Source organism: Bubalus kerabau, chromosome 9, assembly GCF_029407905.1.
Source record: "Bubalus kerabau isolate K-KA32 ecotype Philippines breed swamp buffalo chromosome 9, PCC_UOA_SB_1v2, whole genome shotgun sequence".
Lineage (NCBI taxonomy): Eukaryota > Metazoa > Chordata > Mammalia > Artiodactyla > Bovidae > Bubalus > Bubalus kerabau.
This window is the reverse complement of record NC_073632.1, coordinates 35,176,853-35,195,116: the sequence shown is the minus strand read 5'-3', so window position 1 is coordinate 35,195,116 and position 18,264 is coordinate 35,176,853. Positions and strand designations below refer to the sequence as shown.

At 39.8% G+C, this 18,264-nt stretch overlaps 1 protein-coding gene across 1 annotated transcript in view; it reads left to right on the top strand.

Moving 5' to 3' along the window:
- Positions 1–201: 201 nt before the first annotated feature.
- The window catches only part of NKAIN2 (sodium/potassium transporting ATPase interacting 2), a 941,095-nt gene continuing 923,032 nt past the window's right edge, over positions 202–18,264 (top strand). Inside the window, exons 1-2 of the mRNA XM_055534975.1 lie at positions 202–322; positions 6,739–6,861. Coding sequence (XP_055390950.1) covers positions 266–322; positions 6,739–6,861 — 180 coding nt within the window. The 5' untranslated portion in view covers positions 202–265. The remainder of the gene's footprint in view (positions 323–6,738; positions 6,862–18,264) is intronic.

Here is an 18,264-nt window from a genome sequence, read left to right as displayed (position 1 = left end):
CTTGCCATGGCTATATATGCATACAGATTATTAATATGTGCTCGACATGAAAGAGCCCAAATACCACCATCTGCTATCAGTTGACATTCTCATCTTTGGTAACATCAAGCTTGTTCAGAACTTTCTGATGGAATACAATTATTTACCAAATATTTTTCTGTGAATTACCTAATATGTGTCTGTATTGTTCTGCTGATCTAGGTGTCCTATCCCTATGGACACTGACAAGACATGTGACTAAGACCAGATAGATGGGACAGACTGCATGGGGATGACTCAAAATATACTCTGTAGGTCAAAGCAGATGAGTTTTGTGGGGAAGGTAAGTGCCTGCAGCCTCCACCTACAGATTTCAGAGGAGCACAAAAGTGACTCGGACAGTGTACAAAGGGCACCCCATCTCAGAGCAGCAGTACAGCTACAGGGGTTCCAGCAAGTCTATGGATGCCAGCAATGGGACATACTATGATGCCTAGATATCAGTGAGGGAGCCAGTCATGATCAGGCTTTGGCCAGTGCTTTAGACTTCAAAGACAGCATAGAGATCTAGGCTGGAAATTGAGATAGGAAATTCAAATTCTGACTAGAGCTGAAAGTTCATGGAGAAAGTGTGTGGAGTTTTTGCATGCATGTCCTTAATTTTGACTAAAATATTGAGCTAATTCTCAAGCATGTAGTAATATCTGCTAATTTCTTAGTCACTAACTTTGTTAGGTAAATGATTTTTCAGACTGGGGATATGAGCCACCTTTAATATCTTGCTGCTGCTGCTAAGTCGCTTCAGTCGTGTCCGACTCTGTGCGACCCCATGGACTGCAGCCTACCAGGCTTCTCCATCCATGGGATTCTCCCGGCAAGAACACTGGAGTGGGTTGCCATTTCCTTCTCCAATGCACGAAAGTGGAAAGTGAAAGTGAAGTCGCTTAGTTGTGTCTGACTCTTAGTGACCGCATGGACTGCAGCCTCCCAGGCTCCTCCATCCATGGGATTTTCCGGGCAACTGGAGTGGGCTTGGAAAGAACTTTTTGGTTGCTATGCCCATCTCAAGTTTCCTTCGAGGGCCTGTTGTAGCCACCTGGATAGTATAGTTGTGGTTCTGTTCAGATGCATGAAGAACCAATCAGAATGTCTTTTTATCTCCAAATATCTGGTTATGTGATTGATCTTTAGTGAAGAGAAAGAAAGCCCAAGTGCACTCAAATATGCATTTGAGAAAGAAAAGCACTTACTTGAGTACTTGCTAGAAATAAAACCCAAAAGAGGAGGGAAGTTCAAAAGGAGGAAAGAAAACTAAAAAGGAAGACAGACAGAAGAGGGAGAGGGAGTGGAAGAACTGAAATTGATCCACCAGCCTGTTAAAGTCAACAAAGATCAAAAGAATGTTCAGAAAAACAGAATAACATGTTTCCACTTACCTGCTTTAGACGAATGAATTCTTCCCTGAATACCCTTGCTAACATTTCTGGAAAAAAAAAAAATGTATGGAATGATCACATGTGGAATATTAGCAAATATCTAAAGCATACTACTATAAATGTCTTTCTTAGGAACCAGTTAGCATGTTTAAACATTATTTAAAAATGATATATACTTGCATGTGTGCTAAGTCACTTCAGTCGTGTCCTACTCTGTGCAACACCATGGACCATAGCGTGCCAGGCTCCTTTGTCCATGGGATTCTCCAGGCAAAAATACTGAAGCGGGTTGCCATGCCGTTCTCGAGGGGATCTTCCCCACCCAGGTATTGAACCCACATCTCTTACATCTCTGCATTGGCATTGCACCCTTACAACTGTTTCCTCTTTGCCCTTGCTGTCACTCTTTGAGACAAGCCTTTGCCCTCTCACAGCAAGACCCCTGTGATAGACCCCTAAAAGTTCCCCTTTTTCTTTCCCCACTCATCCATCCCAACACTCCCAAAAGATTAATCTGTTAGAAATGCTGCTCTTATGTGTTGTTTGTGTAGAATTTACTTTAGGTTGTCCCTCTGTAGGCTGTAAAAACCTAACAGTGTTTAAGGAGGAAGCTCTAAGGTGCTCCCTAGGGCAAGAATGGCTGAGATTTTTACAAAGGAGTGCACATTTTGCATGGACTTTCAGAACAGGTGGAATTTACACAGGAACATATCCCAGGGAGGGGGCTTCCCTGGCAGCTCAGTGGTAAAGAATCCACATGGCGATGCAGGACACATGGGTTTGATCCCTGGGTTGAGAAGATCCCCTGGAGAGGGGAGTGGCAAACGACGCCGGTATCCTTGCCTGGGAAATTCCATGGACAGAGGAGCCTGGCGGGCTACAGTCCCTGGGGTCATAAACTGAGTGACTAAACAGCAGCCACAACAAATATCCCAGGAAGAGCAATCTCTTGAGCATGCTTTCAGCACAGTTATTTTCAAGCAGTGGTGAGCAAACTGAGATGGAGGTCCCAGAATTTGCGTGAGATAGTGGTTGAGGGGCTCTAATCTAGATTGAGCAGGGCAAGGATTGTACAGCAATTTTGGAATTTCATTTTATAAGCCTTAGGGAGCAGGATACAGAAGGGTTGCATTAGTACTCCTTCAGTTTCCAGTGATAGAAACACAGCTCAAACTTAGCTGAAAATGTAAAAGGCAAAATTTTTATTGGCTCACAAACTAAGAAGTTTAAGAGGAAAATTGGCATTAGGTCCTGCTGAGGCAGTAAAGCTGTATGCAGTAAAGCTGTATGAAAGAATATTAGAAATCACTCTTCTTCCCCTTTACTGTCCTTTCCTCTAAGACCCAGCAGAGTTATGTCCTTAGTACCCGCAAATCCAGGGCTATCTTTTTCTAATTGTTTTTGCAAAAGTACTATGGTTGCCACTAATGGGACCTGGCAGAATGAAGTGCTCCAGTGTGCACACACCTGCCTGAAGCTGAGAGTGGGGTCAGGCTCTCTCAACTGAATGGACTAATGAGAGCAGGACTCGGCTCCCTGTAAGGAAAAAGTTCAGTTATCAGAAGAAGGTGTGGGCAGTAGAAACCAGAAGTCATTCCAAGGTTCTCAACAAAATGTTGTCAGTAAAGCTGCCGGGCCTCACTGGTGGCTCAGTGGTAAAATATCCACCTGCAGTGCCAGAAATGCAGGAGATGTGGATTCGATACTTAGGTTGGGAAGATCCCCTGGAGGAGGGCATGGCAACCCACTCCAGTATTCTTGCCTGGAGAATCCCATGGGCAGAAGAGCCTGGTGGGCAACAGCCCATAGGCTCGCAAAGAGTTGGACCTGACTGTAGTGACTTAGCATGCAAAGTAGCTATAGTTAATTGTCCTGAGCAAATTTGGATCACTTGGGTGGGTAGCCGGTCTCGTTGTCTAGTCCAGAGCTGAGACTGTGTTCAGGATAGCCATCTTTGAAGTGGGTACCTCTTTGATGTGGATGCCTTGGCAATCAAAGCTTAAGTCAAGCACTTGCATTATAAAAAGAAGAGCCAACTGCGGTGCTTACACAACAGTGTTATGTTGTGAAAAACCATTGTTGACTTGGACCCAGGACTAATGGAGATCTATACACTGCCAGACTGATGGAAGGGCAGGGCATCTCCCAACCACTTATACCGAACAATTGTTATTTCACCAACAAAAGAGGGTTTTTGGTATCCCTTAAAATCTCTGGCATCAATGTTAGTAAGTTTTACTGCCTTAGGGTTTATTCCTGTTTAGGCCATGTCTAAGAATGGCCTAAACCACTCTGAGAATATGGATTAAAGTTCAAATATACATATCATGAATTGTGATTGATAATCATAGTATCAGTTCATTGAGTCATAACCACATTTTTTGAAATGAAACTGGAAACTATCGAAGTAGACCGAATGATATGTTTTAGAATGAAGCATTTAACAAATGTAATGGTTTTTGAAACTTTGTTTTCATGTTTTAAAATTCTTGTTCATAAAAAGTGTATATTTGGTGGACTTTTGTTTAAAAAATTGTGAAAACCACTAACTTAAAGCACGTGGGCATTACCCCTTCTACTTGGTTATTGGCATAGCTGCTGGTTGGAGTTCAGTAAATACTTAGGTTTTATCATAGCTATTTTGCAATATGTGCTTTTTAAAGTTATATTTGAGTGTGTTTTTATTGTGTGTGTGTGTATATATATATAATGTATAATATACATATATACATATAGGGCTTCCCAGGCGGTATGGTGATAAAGCATCCACTGTCAATCCAGGAGACTCCAGAGACATGGTTTGATCCCTGAGTTGAGAAGATCCCCTGGTGTAGGAAATGGCAAACCCACTCCAGTATTCTTACCTGGACAATTCCATGGACAGAGTAGCCTGGAGGGCTATAGTCCATGGGGTCACAGAATTGGACGGAACTGAGCACACACACATATTATATACAAAGTGTATCTCTGAATTTATCATAGAATAAGTGGGAAATTGAATTCATTTTACCAAATTGCAATTAAAGGCTGTTTGGTAGAATGTACTTGTCCTCTGTCCCACTCCCTGTTCCTCACCCTCCTCCCTCTCCTTTTTCTTTCTTAACTAACAATAATTGGGAAGTTAAGCACTTATAGTAACTCATGTAATCCTCTGCCCCAAGGTATTCATTATCCCCATTTTACAGATGGGGCCATTAGGCTTTAGAGACTTGACCATAGCTCTTCTAAGGTTACCTAGCTAGTAAGTATGTGAACCAACTGGAAGTTGAACCAGACAGTTTGACTCTAGAGCCTGTCATCTTTATTGACTTTTTTGTTCAGATTCAGAAGAGCAAGTTGGATCAGTGTACCAGTGACTTTTGAATCTATTTGTCCGAACACGGGGAACACAGGGAACACAGGAAAGAAGGGCACTGGAGAGTCTCCATTCCATTGACCCACCAACTCCATGTCCTCGTGTCTCTGGGGCTTTGAATTTGGGGTTTATAGGTTAAAAAGAAATGAATAGAGAAAGACTGAAAGGGAGTTGTGCACCTGATAATTCAATAAAGAGCAAATAGACAATGGTGCATAGGACCATACCCTATTTAAAACCCCCTGTCCATCACGTCCTGCTGGCCATGCTGACCCAGTGATGACCCACAGGTCAATCCAGGGCAGAAGGTATACCCAGGGTGAAGAATACTGCTTTCTTTCTTTCTTTTTTTTTTTTTAACTTGAGCTCTCCAATGGCTCTGCTTTGGTCAGATGCTTTGAATGGTGTCAACTGGGAAATGCGATCTTTGATCTCACGCGCGCTCATCTTTCCTCTGCACTCTGTTGCCGCTGCCTGCCAGGCCAGCGTATGTTTACAAGCTTCAGTTCCTTTTTTTCTTAACGACCAAAGAGTACAACCAGTGTACAAACCAGACAAAATGTAAACACTTTTGTTCAAAGGGAAGCAGGTAGTCATAGGTCATGACTTCTTTTAGAAAAATAGAGCTCAATATTATGTATGTCTCTTAGTAAAGTATTTGAGAATCATAGTAAATGTGAAAGGCATTGTATTTTTGATTCCCTAAAGAACTCAGTTTGCCCTAGAGCCCTTGGGTAAGAGAGGAAATGGCCTGTGTGAAGCAGTTTCAGAGAATCAGCACAAATCCCATTTCGATGACCAACCTCCGGTCAGTAATTTTAGAGGTCTCGGGGATTGTGGCAAAGCGTGTTTGCTTGGATGCATGTTTATAAAAACTCTTGCTTATCCCCTTGCTTCTAAAGGAGATGATCAGTAACTAGAAATTGGGTCAAGCTTTAAATCTCGTGTTTGTCATCCTGAAAAGTGACCCTGCTAAATGGCTGTCTTGGCAACGTTAAAACTGACACTTGACCAGCGAGATCAGGTGAATTCAATGCAGGCCAGGGGAATAATAGCAGGGGTGATCCTCAGATGGACCCTTTAAGGGCCTTGCCTGAATATGTAACTCCAACAAATGCACACATTGACATATGGCCAATTGCTGTGACTCTTCTTAGAGAAAAGGTGATAAGCTTTTCATGAGATTTGTGCATGTACTTTTATGGCCAATTCATGTTTCTGTATGGCAGAGCCCACTACAATATTGTAAAGTAATTATCCTCCAATTAAAATAAATGTAAAAGAGATGCTTTTCATATTTCTGCATATGAAAGAAAAATTTTCAATAAAATTTTAAAGAATTAAAATATTTACATTATTGGACTCCACTGGATATATCAACTTAATGATGATCACAAACTTACTCTAAACAGTTGTAATTCTGAAATGGAAAGCTTTATTTGCCTTCTCTGGTTAAATTTGAAGTACCTATTCCTCATATTCTCTCTGGGCTTCCCTTGTCTCTGGGCCTTTCTCTCTTCTCTGTGTCTCTCTCTAAATATTGCCCAATCTACTTAATTTTGTAGCTATCGGTGTATGGGTGCTAAGTTGCTTCAGTCATATCCAACTTTTTGCAACCCTGTGGACTGTAGCCCACCAGACTCCTCTGTCCATCAGATTCTGCAGGCAAGAACACTGGAGTGGGGTGCCATTTCCTACTCCAGGGGATCTTCCCAACCCAAGGATTGAACCCACATCTCTTGTGTCTTCTGCATTGACAGGCAGGTTCTTTACCACTAACACCACCTGGGAAGGCATGTAGCTATCTAGTGGCCTTATATTTTCAGCTGATATCGAGAACTTATGTTTTGTATGCATAAATGGCAAGCAGTCATCAGAAGTGATTATTACACTCTAAGGAAAATTCTAAGTCTTGAGTTGTCTGCTTCAACCGCTCACCCTACTACCAAACGGGTGTTCCCTTCACAGATGCACAGAAGCAACGCTAGGTGGCAGCTCAAGAGGACCAGCTGCTCCTGCCACTCCACACCTTGTGATGCACTTCCCTCTCCCTCTGCGTTGAGACCTGCAGACTGTTCTTTTGCCAAGCGGGTACTCCAGACTTTCCCTCTATTTCCACACTTCTTTATACCTCTGAAAACAGAAATTAGCTTATGGTTAGGTGCAGTTGCTTTATGTGTGGACTTTTTAATTCAAAAGGTATTATTATTATTTTTTAATGGTACTGAGGAGTGGTTTTTAAAAGTCGTCCATTGTGTTGTCTGCAGTCTCTTTTTTTAACATTTTATTTTTAATTGAAGGATAATTGCTTTACAGTACTGTGTTGGTTTCAGCTGTGTATCAACAGGAATCACCTATGGGTATATGTGCGTCCCCTCCCTCTTGAATCTCCCTCCCATCTCCTAGCCCATTTCACCTCTCCAGGTTGTCACGGGGCCCCAGTGTGAGCTGCTTGCGTCATACAGCAAATTCTCACTAGCTATCTATTTTACATTCGGTAGTGTATGTTTCCAGGCCACCCTTTCCATTCGTCCCACCCTCTCCTTCCCTGCCCTGTGTCCACAATCTGTTCGCCATGTCTGTCTAGGTTCATCTTCTCACTAGAACTGACTCAAATGCATTCCGTTTTATGGCTGAGTAATATTCCATTGTATGTATGAACCACAACTTCTTCATCCATTTATCTGTCAATGGAAGAATGCTGGAGTGGTTGCCATGCCCTCCTCCAGGGAATCTTCCCAACCCAGGGACTGAACCCAGGTCTCCCACATTGCAGGCAGATTCTTTACCATCTGGGCCACCAGGGAAACACAAGAATACTAGAGTGGGTAGCTTATCCCATCTTCAGGGGGATCTTCTCAACCAGGAATCAAACTGGGGTCTCCTGCATTGCAGGGGGATTCTTTACCAGCTGAGCTACCAGGGAAGCCCATATTGGTACCGCAGCTTCTTTATCCATTCATCTGTCAGTGGACGTCTAGGTTGCTTTCGTGTCCTAACTATTGTGAATAATGCTGCAATGAACATTGGGGTACATGTGTCTTTTCAATTATGGTTTTCATATATGCTCAGTAGTGGGATTGTTGGGTCATAAGGCAGTTTTATTCCTAGTTTTTCAAGGAATCTCCATACTGTGCTCCATAGCGGCTTTATCATTTACATTCCCATGAACAGTGTAAGAGGGTTTTCTCCATGCCCTCTCCAACATTTATTGTTTGTAGGCTTTTGAAGATGGCTATTCTGACTAGTGTGAGGTGAATTTCATTGTAGTTTTGATTTGCATTTCTCTGATAATGAGCAATCTTGAGCATCTTTTCACGTGTTTTTTAGCCATTTATATGTCTTCTTTGCATAAATGTCTACTGAGGTCTTCTGCCCACTTTTTGATTGGGTGGTTTGTTTTTCTGGTATTGAGATGCATCAGCTGCTTATCTATTTTGGAAATTAATTCTTCTGTCAGTTGTTTCATTTGTTGTTATTTTCTCCCATTCTGAGGGTTGTCTTTTCATCTTGTTTATAGTTTCCTTTGCTGTGGAAAAGCTTTTAAGTTTAATGAGATCTCTCGTGTTTATTTTTGTTTTTACTTCCATTATCCTAGGAGGTGGGTCATAGAGAATTTTGCTATGATTTATGTCAGAGAGTATTGTGACTATACTTTAAGAGTTTTATGGTTTATGGTCTTACACTTAGATCTTTAATCCATTTTAAGTTGTTTGCAATCTCTAACATTCTCTCTAGCTCTCTCTGTGTCTCTCTCTTATTCTCTCTGTGTTCCTCTCTCTCTCTGTCTCTGTGTGTGTCTCTGTATCTCTTGCTATCGCTCTCGCTGTCTCTCTCTCTTATTCTCTCTCTCTGTGTGTCTCTCTCTGTGTGTTTCTCTGTGTGTGTGTGTCTCTCTCTGTATCTCTCTCTCCTTTTCTCCCTCTTTTGCCGTCTCTGTCTCCTCTCTCTGCCCGTCTCTGTCTCTCCCTGTCTCTCTTCCTTTCTCATGCTTGCACACACACTGTGAGCATTTACCCATAAATCCTTCCATCTGTTTTTGCCAACAGTCAATGTGTCCTAACAAATAGGTATGTGTAATTTAAAGGAGATAGTGTTTTCATATCTCTTCTCAATAATCAATAATTTAAGATCAAGCCATAATATAAGGTATTAGAAATGCTATCTAAATGTATACTCATTTACTTGTTATTTCTCATGGCAGTTCTCAAAGTATGATTTATGTTCTTTCAGGAAGTCAGAGGGTCAAACTATTTTCCTAATAGTACCAAGACATAATTTACCTTGTTCACTTTGACATTTGTCCTGATGGTGCAGAAAGTAATGATGGTTTAGTCACTTTAGCATGAATCAGGGCAATGACACCAAACTGTACTAGCCATTGAGTTGTTTATCACCATGCATTCACAAGGTATGTAGTTAAAAAAAAAAAAAGTTTCAGTTAAATTCTTGAAGTAGTAAAATTTATACATTTTGTTAATCTTTAACCCTTGAGTAAACATCTAACATTTTTTTTAATATTCTCTGACAAAATAGAATGGATGCAAAAAGCACTTTGTGTACTGAAGTATTTTTGCTGTCTCAAGGGAATACTTGTGCAGTTGTTTGAGTTGCAAACTGAACAAAAAGTTTGTTTGTTTGTTTGTTTTTTCCCATATCAGCATGTCATCAGTTTTTGCTTGAAAAACAATTTACAAACTATGGTTATGTAGACTTGGGTATTTTCAGCTTTTTTTCTTTTTTTTTTGGAAATGGGCAAAGTGAGCTTGTCACTTCAAGGAAGACTGCTCACCATATTTGTTGATAAAATCTGATTTTTGGGTTTTGGAAAGTGAGTCTCTGCCACTAGTTTAACAGCTTTTGAAGATTCTTCTGATAAGATGGATAGTGATATTAATAAGTATGAGTATTAAATATTGTTTAATGAAATGAATCTTCCTTTAGAAAATCTACATAATTTAGCAAACCATTATTTTTCAGTTACTAATGCAGGATATCACAAAATTATTCATGGACAGAAAAATCCATTCAAAGTATAAGATGTACTAACTGCTTTTAATGTTATAAAATGTTATTTAATATTATTTCAGATCCACATTGTAACTTAACTTTTAAACTAGTATAATTTTTGGTGTAGTATCAAACAATATTAAAAGGCTATTTGAATACTCCTCTTCTTTCCAACCACAAGTGAAACTAGATTTCCTACCTATTCTTCAAACAAAATGACGTAGAACGGTCAACCAAATATGAAAATCAGGCTTTCTTTCATTAAAACTTGCCTCTTTAATGTATGCTAAATATTAAATTATACTTCTCACCTGTTTTGGAAAACAATTACTTTTTGTAAAGTATATTAATATATAATAGTCTTGTCTTATTAATATTTAAAATTTTCTAACTTCTGATATGGTAAATAAAAATATATATAACTGAAACCACTTTTGGATCCTCAGTGCTGCTTTGTTTTTTTTTTTTTCCTAACACTGTAAAAGTGTTCTGAGATAAAATAATTTTGAACACCTGGTCTACCATTTTCATATTTAAGTAACTGATATTTTTTTCAACCACACATAGAATTGTAAAGCATGATAACTGAGACACAATCAGCCAAGAAATTAAGTTGATTTAACAGGAATACACAAAGTCTGGTAATCTATGAACGTTATCAATAATATCTTGCCCTAGTCTTACTACGCAAAATCTCTTCAAAACAATGTCCTCATCCAAGGCAGAACATCAGCCTCTTAATACAGTTTGCCTTTTCATTCCCAAGTCAGAGTATGTCAAAGAAACAAAACTCTGGCCTCTGAAGTATACCATGGTCTTAATTTTTAAAGTAGTTTTGATTCAGCCTCTTATAGAGCTCAGACTACACAATCTGTTCCTTAAATATTTCAAGGAAGTACAGTTCCTTTGGTGAGAGACATTTCCATCCAAATATCTGGTATAACCACTTGCATTTCTAATTGAGAGCTTGCTGTCTGAAGAAATAAAGGAATCAAAGACTTTGTAAAATGACCTCACTCTCCACTGGGAACAGATCAAAGTAGCCCTTGGGCACTTCTTAACTGACAAGGGTCTAACCTACTCTCCGTGCTGCTAAGTCGCTTCAGTTGTGTCCGATTCTGTGTGACCCCATAGACGGCAGCCCACCAGGCTCCGCCGTCCCTGGGATTCTCCAGGCAAGAACACTGGAGTGGGGTGCCATTTCCTTCTCCAATGCATGAAAGTGAAAAGTGAAAGTGAAGTCGCTCAGTCCCGACTCTTAGCGACCCCATGGACTGCAGCCCACCAGGCTCCTCCATCCATGGGATTCTCCAGGCAAGAGTACTGGAGTGGGGTGCCATTACCTTCTCCCATGCTAGTGGTCAAAAAGTAAAGGAAAGTGTGAAATAGTAACTGAATGATCATCACTTCAGTAGCTCATAGCTATGGCCTTGGTGGAGTCTTATATGTCTGTCTTCATATTTTAACATTGTAGGTGACAAAACTATTTTCTGTGCTTTCATTATAGAACTAAGAGAATCTCAGAGACAAACGCCTGAGAAAGTTGGCTGTGTCATACCAGAGCCCTTTAGAGTTGTCATTATACCTTAGCCAAGAGTGTTATCTGGACTCCAGCACTAGCTGTGACTCTTACGGTGGGCCAGGTGCTTAACATCTCTCGACCTCAGTTCCTTGATCTGTAAAATAGGAATAAGAATAGTTTGTACATATAGAGGCTATTTGAGGATTAAAATTTGCGTTTGCTTACAGTAGTTATTGGAGCATAAGGGATTAGTCAATTTTGGAGTTATTACCACAGTGATAGCATTTATGATGATTCTCTATGTTCTTAGAAATTGTTTTAAAAATGGAAAATGTCTACAACTTTTTCAGTTTTCTGTCATACAGTTTTAATCATCAAAACGATGATCATGATTTCTTTTACTCACATATAATTTTTATTGACCTACCTACTGATAAATTCTTAAGGAGTAAACCCCAGTCATTATCTCCACTCTTTTTTTTTTTTTTTTTTTCTGTTTCCCTAAATGTAATTCATTGGTCAAATTATTTTTCACCAAATTCTTCTCTTAAGGCTGTATGGCTACTGCTTTCATGAAGTTCTTACTGACCACCTAATTGCATAGTTGCAAAACTACTTTGACTTTGATTTGGAACCATTTGATTTTCTTCTGCCCATATTGAGCATCTCTTCCTCCTTTGAGTTTGAGGAAACTCCAAGAGTTGGTGATGGACAGGGAGGCCTGGATTGCTGCAATCCATAGGGTCACAAAGAGTTGGACACGACTAAGCAATTGAACTGAACTGAACTTCCTCTTTTGGTCCTCATTATGTTGGGTGAAATTTTTCTCCACTCATGCTCACACAATCCTTGATGATATTTTCTGGAGATTCAACTAAAGTCACTTTTCATTACTGTTTTTTATATGCTCTACTTTAGTGATACCACCATCTATGCATTTATTCTGAATGATTCAGTCAGTTCATTTCAGCCGCTCAGTCCTGTCCGACTCTTTGTGACCCCATGGATTGCAGCACACCAGGCTTCTCTGTCTATCACCAACTCCCGGAACTTGCTCAAACTCATGTCTTTCAAGTCAGTGATGCCATCCAACTGTCTCATCCTGTTGTCCCCTTCTCCTCCTGCCTTGAATCTTTCCCAGTATCAGAGTCTTTTCTAATGAGTCAGTTCTTCCCATCAGGTGGCCAAAGTATTGGAGTTTCAGCATCAGTCCTTGCAATGAATGGTCAGGACTGATTTCCTTTAGGATTAACTTGTTTGATCTCCTTGCAATCCAAGTGACTCTCAAGAGTCTTCTCCAACACCACAGTTCAAAAGCATCAGTACTTCGGTGCTCAGCTTTCTTTATTGTCCAACTCTCACATCCATACATGACTATTGGAAAAACCATAGCTTTGACTAGATGGACCTTTGTCGGCAAAGTAGTGCCTATGCTTTTTAATATGCTGTGTAGATTAGTCATAGCTTTTCTTCCAAGGAGCAAGTGTCTTAATTTCATGGCTGCAGCCACCATGGGCTTCCCTGGTGGCTCACCTGGTAAATAATCCACCTGCAATGCGGGGAACCTAGCTTCGATCCCTGGGTTGGGAAGATGCCCTGGAGAAGGGAATGGCTGCCCACTCCCGTATTCTGGTCTGGAGAATTCCATGGACCATATAGTCCATGGGGCTGCAAAGAGCTGGACATGACTGAGTGACTTTCACAGTCACCCTCTGCAGTGATTTTGGAGCCCAAGAAAATAGTCTGTCATTGTTTCCATTGTTTCCCCATCTATCATTGTCCAAATGATTATCAAGTATTTATTCCACAATCTACATTATCTGTCCCAGCTTCTATTTTTAACTGAAGGCTTGTCTCCATCTGAGTATCATCTATTTACCTCATAGTCAACATGTACAAAACCTAAATCATTATCGTCCTTCCTCAACCTTGTTTTATACTTCAGTCTTGTGGCATCATCATGTACTAAACTTTCCAAACTTAGTTCATCTTTGATCTAACACTCTGATAATGCCTTTGGGTTTCATGGGTCATCATTTTTTAGAGACTGAATCCTTATACTTTATATCTCAAATCAGTCTCCTCTTTTTTCTATTGTCCCTGCTTTAGCTTAGAATTCGTTAAAGTTTAAAGAACTGTACAGCCTTTATAACTAGTATATTTCTATTACCAGACTCTTGCCATTCAAGTTTAACAGCAGAAGATTCTCTCTGCTGACTTCAGGGTATATTCCTTTCTGCTCTGATAAGATCAATCCTGTATTTTTGTTGCCATGAGTCCCAGTTGGCTCCCTATTATGCTCAGGATGGAATTTAAACCTGTGACAAATTATTTGACCCTCTGAGCCCAATCTTACCTGTCCAGCTTTATCACCTATTTTTCTTTCTATTCATATAGGCAACCTGTCTTTTTAAAATTTGTTTTTAAACAATTTATAAGTATACTTAATTCACATGACAGACTAAACGTAAGTGTACTTCTGATATGTTTTCACATATATATGCAGCATTGAAACAATGAGCACAATGAACATAAGGAACCTAACTCATCACTTCCAAAAGTTTCCTTGTGCTCCTTTGTACTCCTGTATATAACAACTGATATCCTTTCTGAGACCGCATGGGAGTTTCCATTCTAGAAATTTACACAAATGAAATCATAAAATGTTTCTCCTACTTTTGTCTGGGTTCTTTCACTCAACAAAATGATGAAAGCATACTTACATTGTTGTCCATATTAACAGTCCACTCCCTTTTCATTGTTGAATAGTATTCTGTTTTATGGATATACCACAATTTATCCATTTACCTGCTGATGGACATTTGCGTTGTTTTCAGTTTGGGGATTTCAAAAATAAAGCTTGTGTGAATATTTGTATACAATTATTTTAATGGGTGTATGCTTTCTGTTTTCTTGAATAAAGAAATAGGAGCAGTATTCCCCCAAAACCTGTCCTTTCTCTTGAATAGCGAAATGATGGGCTGGGCCATACAATAGTTGTTTTATTTTTTATGAAATTATTATCATTGCTTTTCAAAGTGTTCGCAGCAGTTATATTCTGAGCAGTACATAAGCATTCTAGGTACTGACGTCTTGCCAGAATGTTGTCTTATTAATTTCTAGCATTTGAAATAGGTCCGTAGTAGATCTTACTGTGGTTTCATTTCCATTTTGCTAATGACTAATGATGTTATGTTGGAGAAGACTCTTGAGAGTCCCTTGGACTGCAAGGAGATCCAACCAGTCCATTCTGAAGGAGATCAGCCCTGGGATTTCTTTGAAAGGAATGATGTGAAAGCTGAAACTCCAGTACTTTGGCCACCTCATGCGAAGAGTTGACTCATTGGAAAAGACTCTGATGCTGGGAGGGATTGGGGGCAGGAGGAGAAGGGGACGACAGAGGATGAGATGGCTGGATGGCATCACTGACTCGATGGACGTGAGTCTGGGTGAACTCCGGGAGTTGGTGATGGACAGGGAGGCCTGGCATTCTGTGATTCATGGGGTCGCAAAGAGTCGAACACAACTGAACGACTGAACTGAATGATGTTACAGGCTTCCCTGGTGGTTCAGATGGTAAAGAATCTGTCTGCAATGCAGGAGACCTGGGTTGAATAGAATATCTTTATGTGTTACTGTATATCTTATTTGGTGAACTGTCTGTTCAAATCTGTTGTCCATTTTTAACTGGAAATTTTCTTTTGAAACTCAGTGTTCTTCATATGTTCTACATCTAGGTCTTCTATGATGCATGCATTTGCAAATATTAAATCTTTCATTCTCTGAATAGTGTTTGTGAAGAACAAGTATTTAACTTTATGAAATATAATTTATCAATTTTACTCATATATATATATTTTTTGTTGACTATTCAAGAAATCTTTGTCTAGCCTAAAATCACCAAGGTTTTAGCCTATGTTTTTGCCTAGAAGTCTTTTGGTTCTAAGATTTACATATATGTTTGCACATCTTTTCCATATCACTAATATAGGATGAATCCTGAGGTGAAGTAAGGTGAGGCATTAGTGAATAAGTTTTTTCTTTGTAAATTAAAATTTCACTAGTACCATTTATAACAGGCATCTCTGATAATGTTGTGTAGTAGGGTGAGCAGTAGTCCCCCAAAACTTGTCCAATTTCTAATCTTCAGAAACTGCAAAGATGGTTCTTATAAACCAAGGAGAAATTTACAGATGCAGTGATGTTTCTAGGATTTGAGATGGGAAAATTATCCTGTGGGCCCAGTCTAATCAAACAAGGCCTTAAGGACAGAGGACCTTTTCCAGCTAAGGTGAGAGACAGAAAATCACAAAAAAAAGATTAGAGAGCTGTGACCTTGCTGTCTTTGAAAGTAGAAGGGCCTCAAATCAGTGAATGCAGATGGCTTCTAGAAGCTGGAAAAGGCAAGGAAAGGGCTTCTCCCCTAGTCTCCAAAAAAGGAATGCAGCCGTACTGACACCGTTTTATAGTCTATGGAATCTTTGTTGGTCTCTGACCTATACAAGTACAAGGTAATTGTTGTTGAGTTGCTCAGTCATATCTGACTCTTTGTGACCCCATGGAATGCAGCATGGCAGACTTCCCTGCCCTTAACCATTTCCTAGAGTCCACTCAAACTCATGTCCATTGAGTCACTGATGCCATCCAACAATCTCATCCCCTGTCATCCTCTTCTCTTCCTGCCTTCAGTCTTTCCCAGCATCAGAGTCTTTTTCCATGAGTCAACTCTTCATATCAGGTGGCCAAAGTATTGGAGCTTCAGTATCAGTCCTGCCAATAAATATTCAGGGTTGATTTCCTTTAGGATTGACTGGTTTGATCTTGCAGTCGAAGGGACTCTTGAGAGTCTTGTCCAGCACCACAGTTCAAAAGCATCGATTCTTCAGTGTTCATCCTTCTTTAAGGTCCAACTCTCGCAACCATACATGACTACTGGAAAAAAACGATAGCTTTGATTAGATGGACCTTACTAGGCAAATTGATGTCTGCTTTTTAATATGCTGTCTAGGTTGGTTGCAGCTTTTCTTCCAAGGAGCAAGCATCTTTTAATTTCATGGCTGGAGTCACCATTTATGGTGATTTTGGAGCCCCAAATTTTGGAACAGAAAATAGTCTGTCACTGTTTCCATCATTTCACCCATCTATTTGCCATGAAGTGATGGGACCAGATGCCAGGATCTTCATTTTTTGAATGTTTAGTTTTAAGCTAGCTTTTCATTTTCCTCTTTCACCTTCATCAAGAGGCTCTTTAATTTCTTTTTGCTTTTTGCCATAGGGAAGGTGTCCTCTGCATATCTGAAGTTATTGATATTTCTCCCAACAATTTTGATACCATCTTGTGAGTCATCCAGCTTGGCATTTTGTATGATGTACTCTGCATATAAGTTAAATAAGCAGGGTGACAATATATAGCCTTGACATACTCCTTTCCCTATTTGGATCCAGTTCCTTGTTTTCTGTCCGGTTCTAACTTGTTTCTTGACCTGCATACAGATTTCTCAGGAGGCAGGTAAGGTGGTCTGGTATTTCCATCTCTTTAAGGATTTTCTGGTTTGTTGTGATCCACACAGTCAAAGGCTTTAGTGATGTCAATGAAGCAGAAGTAGATGTTTTTCTGGAATTCTCTTGCTTTTTCTGTGATCCAATGAATGTTGGCAGTTTGATCTCTGGTTCCTCTGCCCTTTCTAAATTCAGCTTGTACATCTGGAAATTCTTGGTTCACATACTATTGAAGCCTAGCTTGAAGGATTCTGAGCATTACTTTGCTAGCGTATGAGATGAGTGTAATTGTGCGGTAATTTGAACATTCTTTGGCCTTGCCCTTCTTTGGGATTGGAATGAAGACTGACCTTTTCAAGTCCTGTGGCCACTGCTGAGTTTTCCAAATTTGCTGGCATATTGAGTGCAGCACTTTTACAGCATCATCTTTTAGGATTTGAAATAGCTCAGCTGGAATTCCATCACCTCCACTAGCTTTGTTCATTGTGATTCTTCCAAAAGCCGAATTGACTTCACGCTCCAGGATGTCTAGTCCTAGGTGAGTGATCACACCATCGTTGTTATCCAGCTCATTAAGATCTTTTTCATATAGTTCTTCTATGTATTCTTGCCCCTCCTTAACATCTCCGCTTCTTTGAGGTCCATACTATTTCTGTCGTTTATGGTGCCCATTGTTGCATGAAATGTTCCCTTGGTGTCTCTAATTTTCTTGAAGAGATCTCTAGTGTTTCCCATTCTATTGTTTTCCTCTATTTCTTTACACTGTTCACTTAGGAAGGCTTTCTTATCTCTCCTTGCTATTCTCAGGAACTCTGCATTCAGAGTGGTATCTTTCCTTTTCTCCTTTGCCTTTTACTTCTCTTCCTTTCTCAGCTATTTGTAAGACCTTCTCAGACAACCATTTTCTCTTTTTGCATTTCTTTTTCTTGGGGCTGTTTTAATGCCTTGTACATCTGTACAATGTTATGAACATCTGATAGAGTGCCTGGAGAGCTATGGACAGAAGTTCCTAACAATGTACAGAAGTACAAGATAATAAATTTGTATTTTTTAAGCCACTAAATTTATGTTACTTTGCTACAGCAGCAATGGAAAACTAATGCGATTTGCATATTCTTTCTAAACTGTTCTTTCCGATGAACAAGCAAAAACCATCTATTTTTTATTTAGCAAATTTATTTAGCAAATTTTAAAAAATTGAATAACAGAGAACAAAATAAATATTGTACAAAAATTAAAGAATGAGGATAAAAATTTAAACAATAAATTAGATCACGTGGATATTCTGGCTTCTCAGGTGGTAATGAAGCTGCCTGCCAATGCAGGTTTTATGTAAGGGACACAGTTTGATGCCTGGATCAGGAACATACCCTGGAGGAGGGCACCACAACCCACTCCAGTATTCTTGGCTGGAGAATCCCATGGCCAGAGAAACCTGGTGAGCTACAGTTCATAGGGTTGCA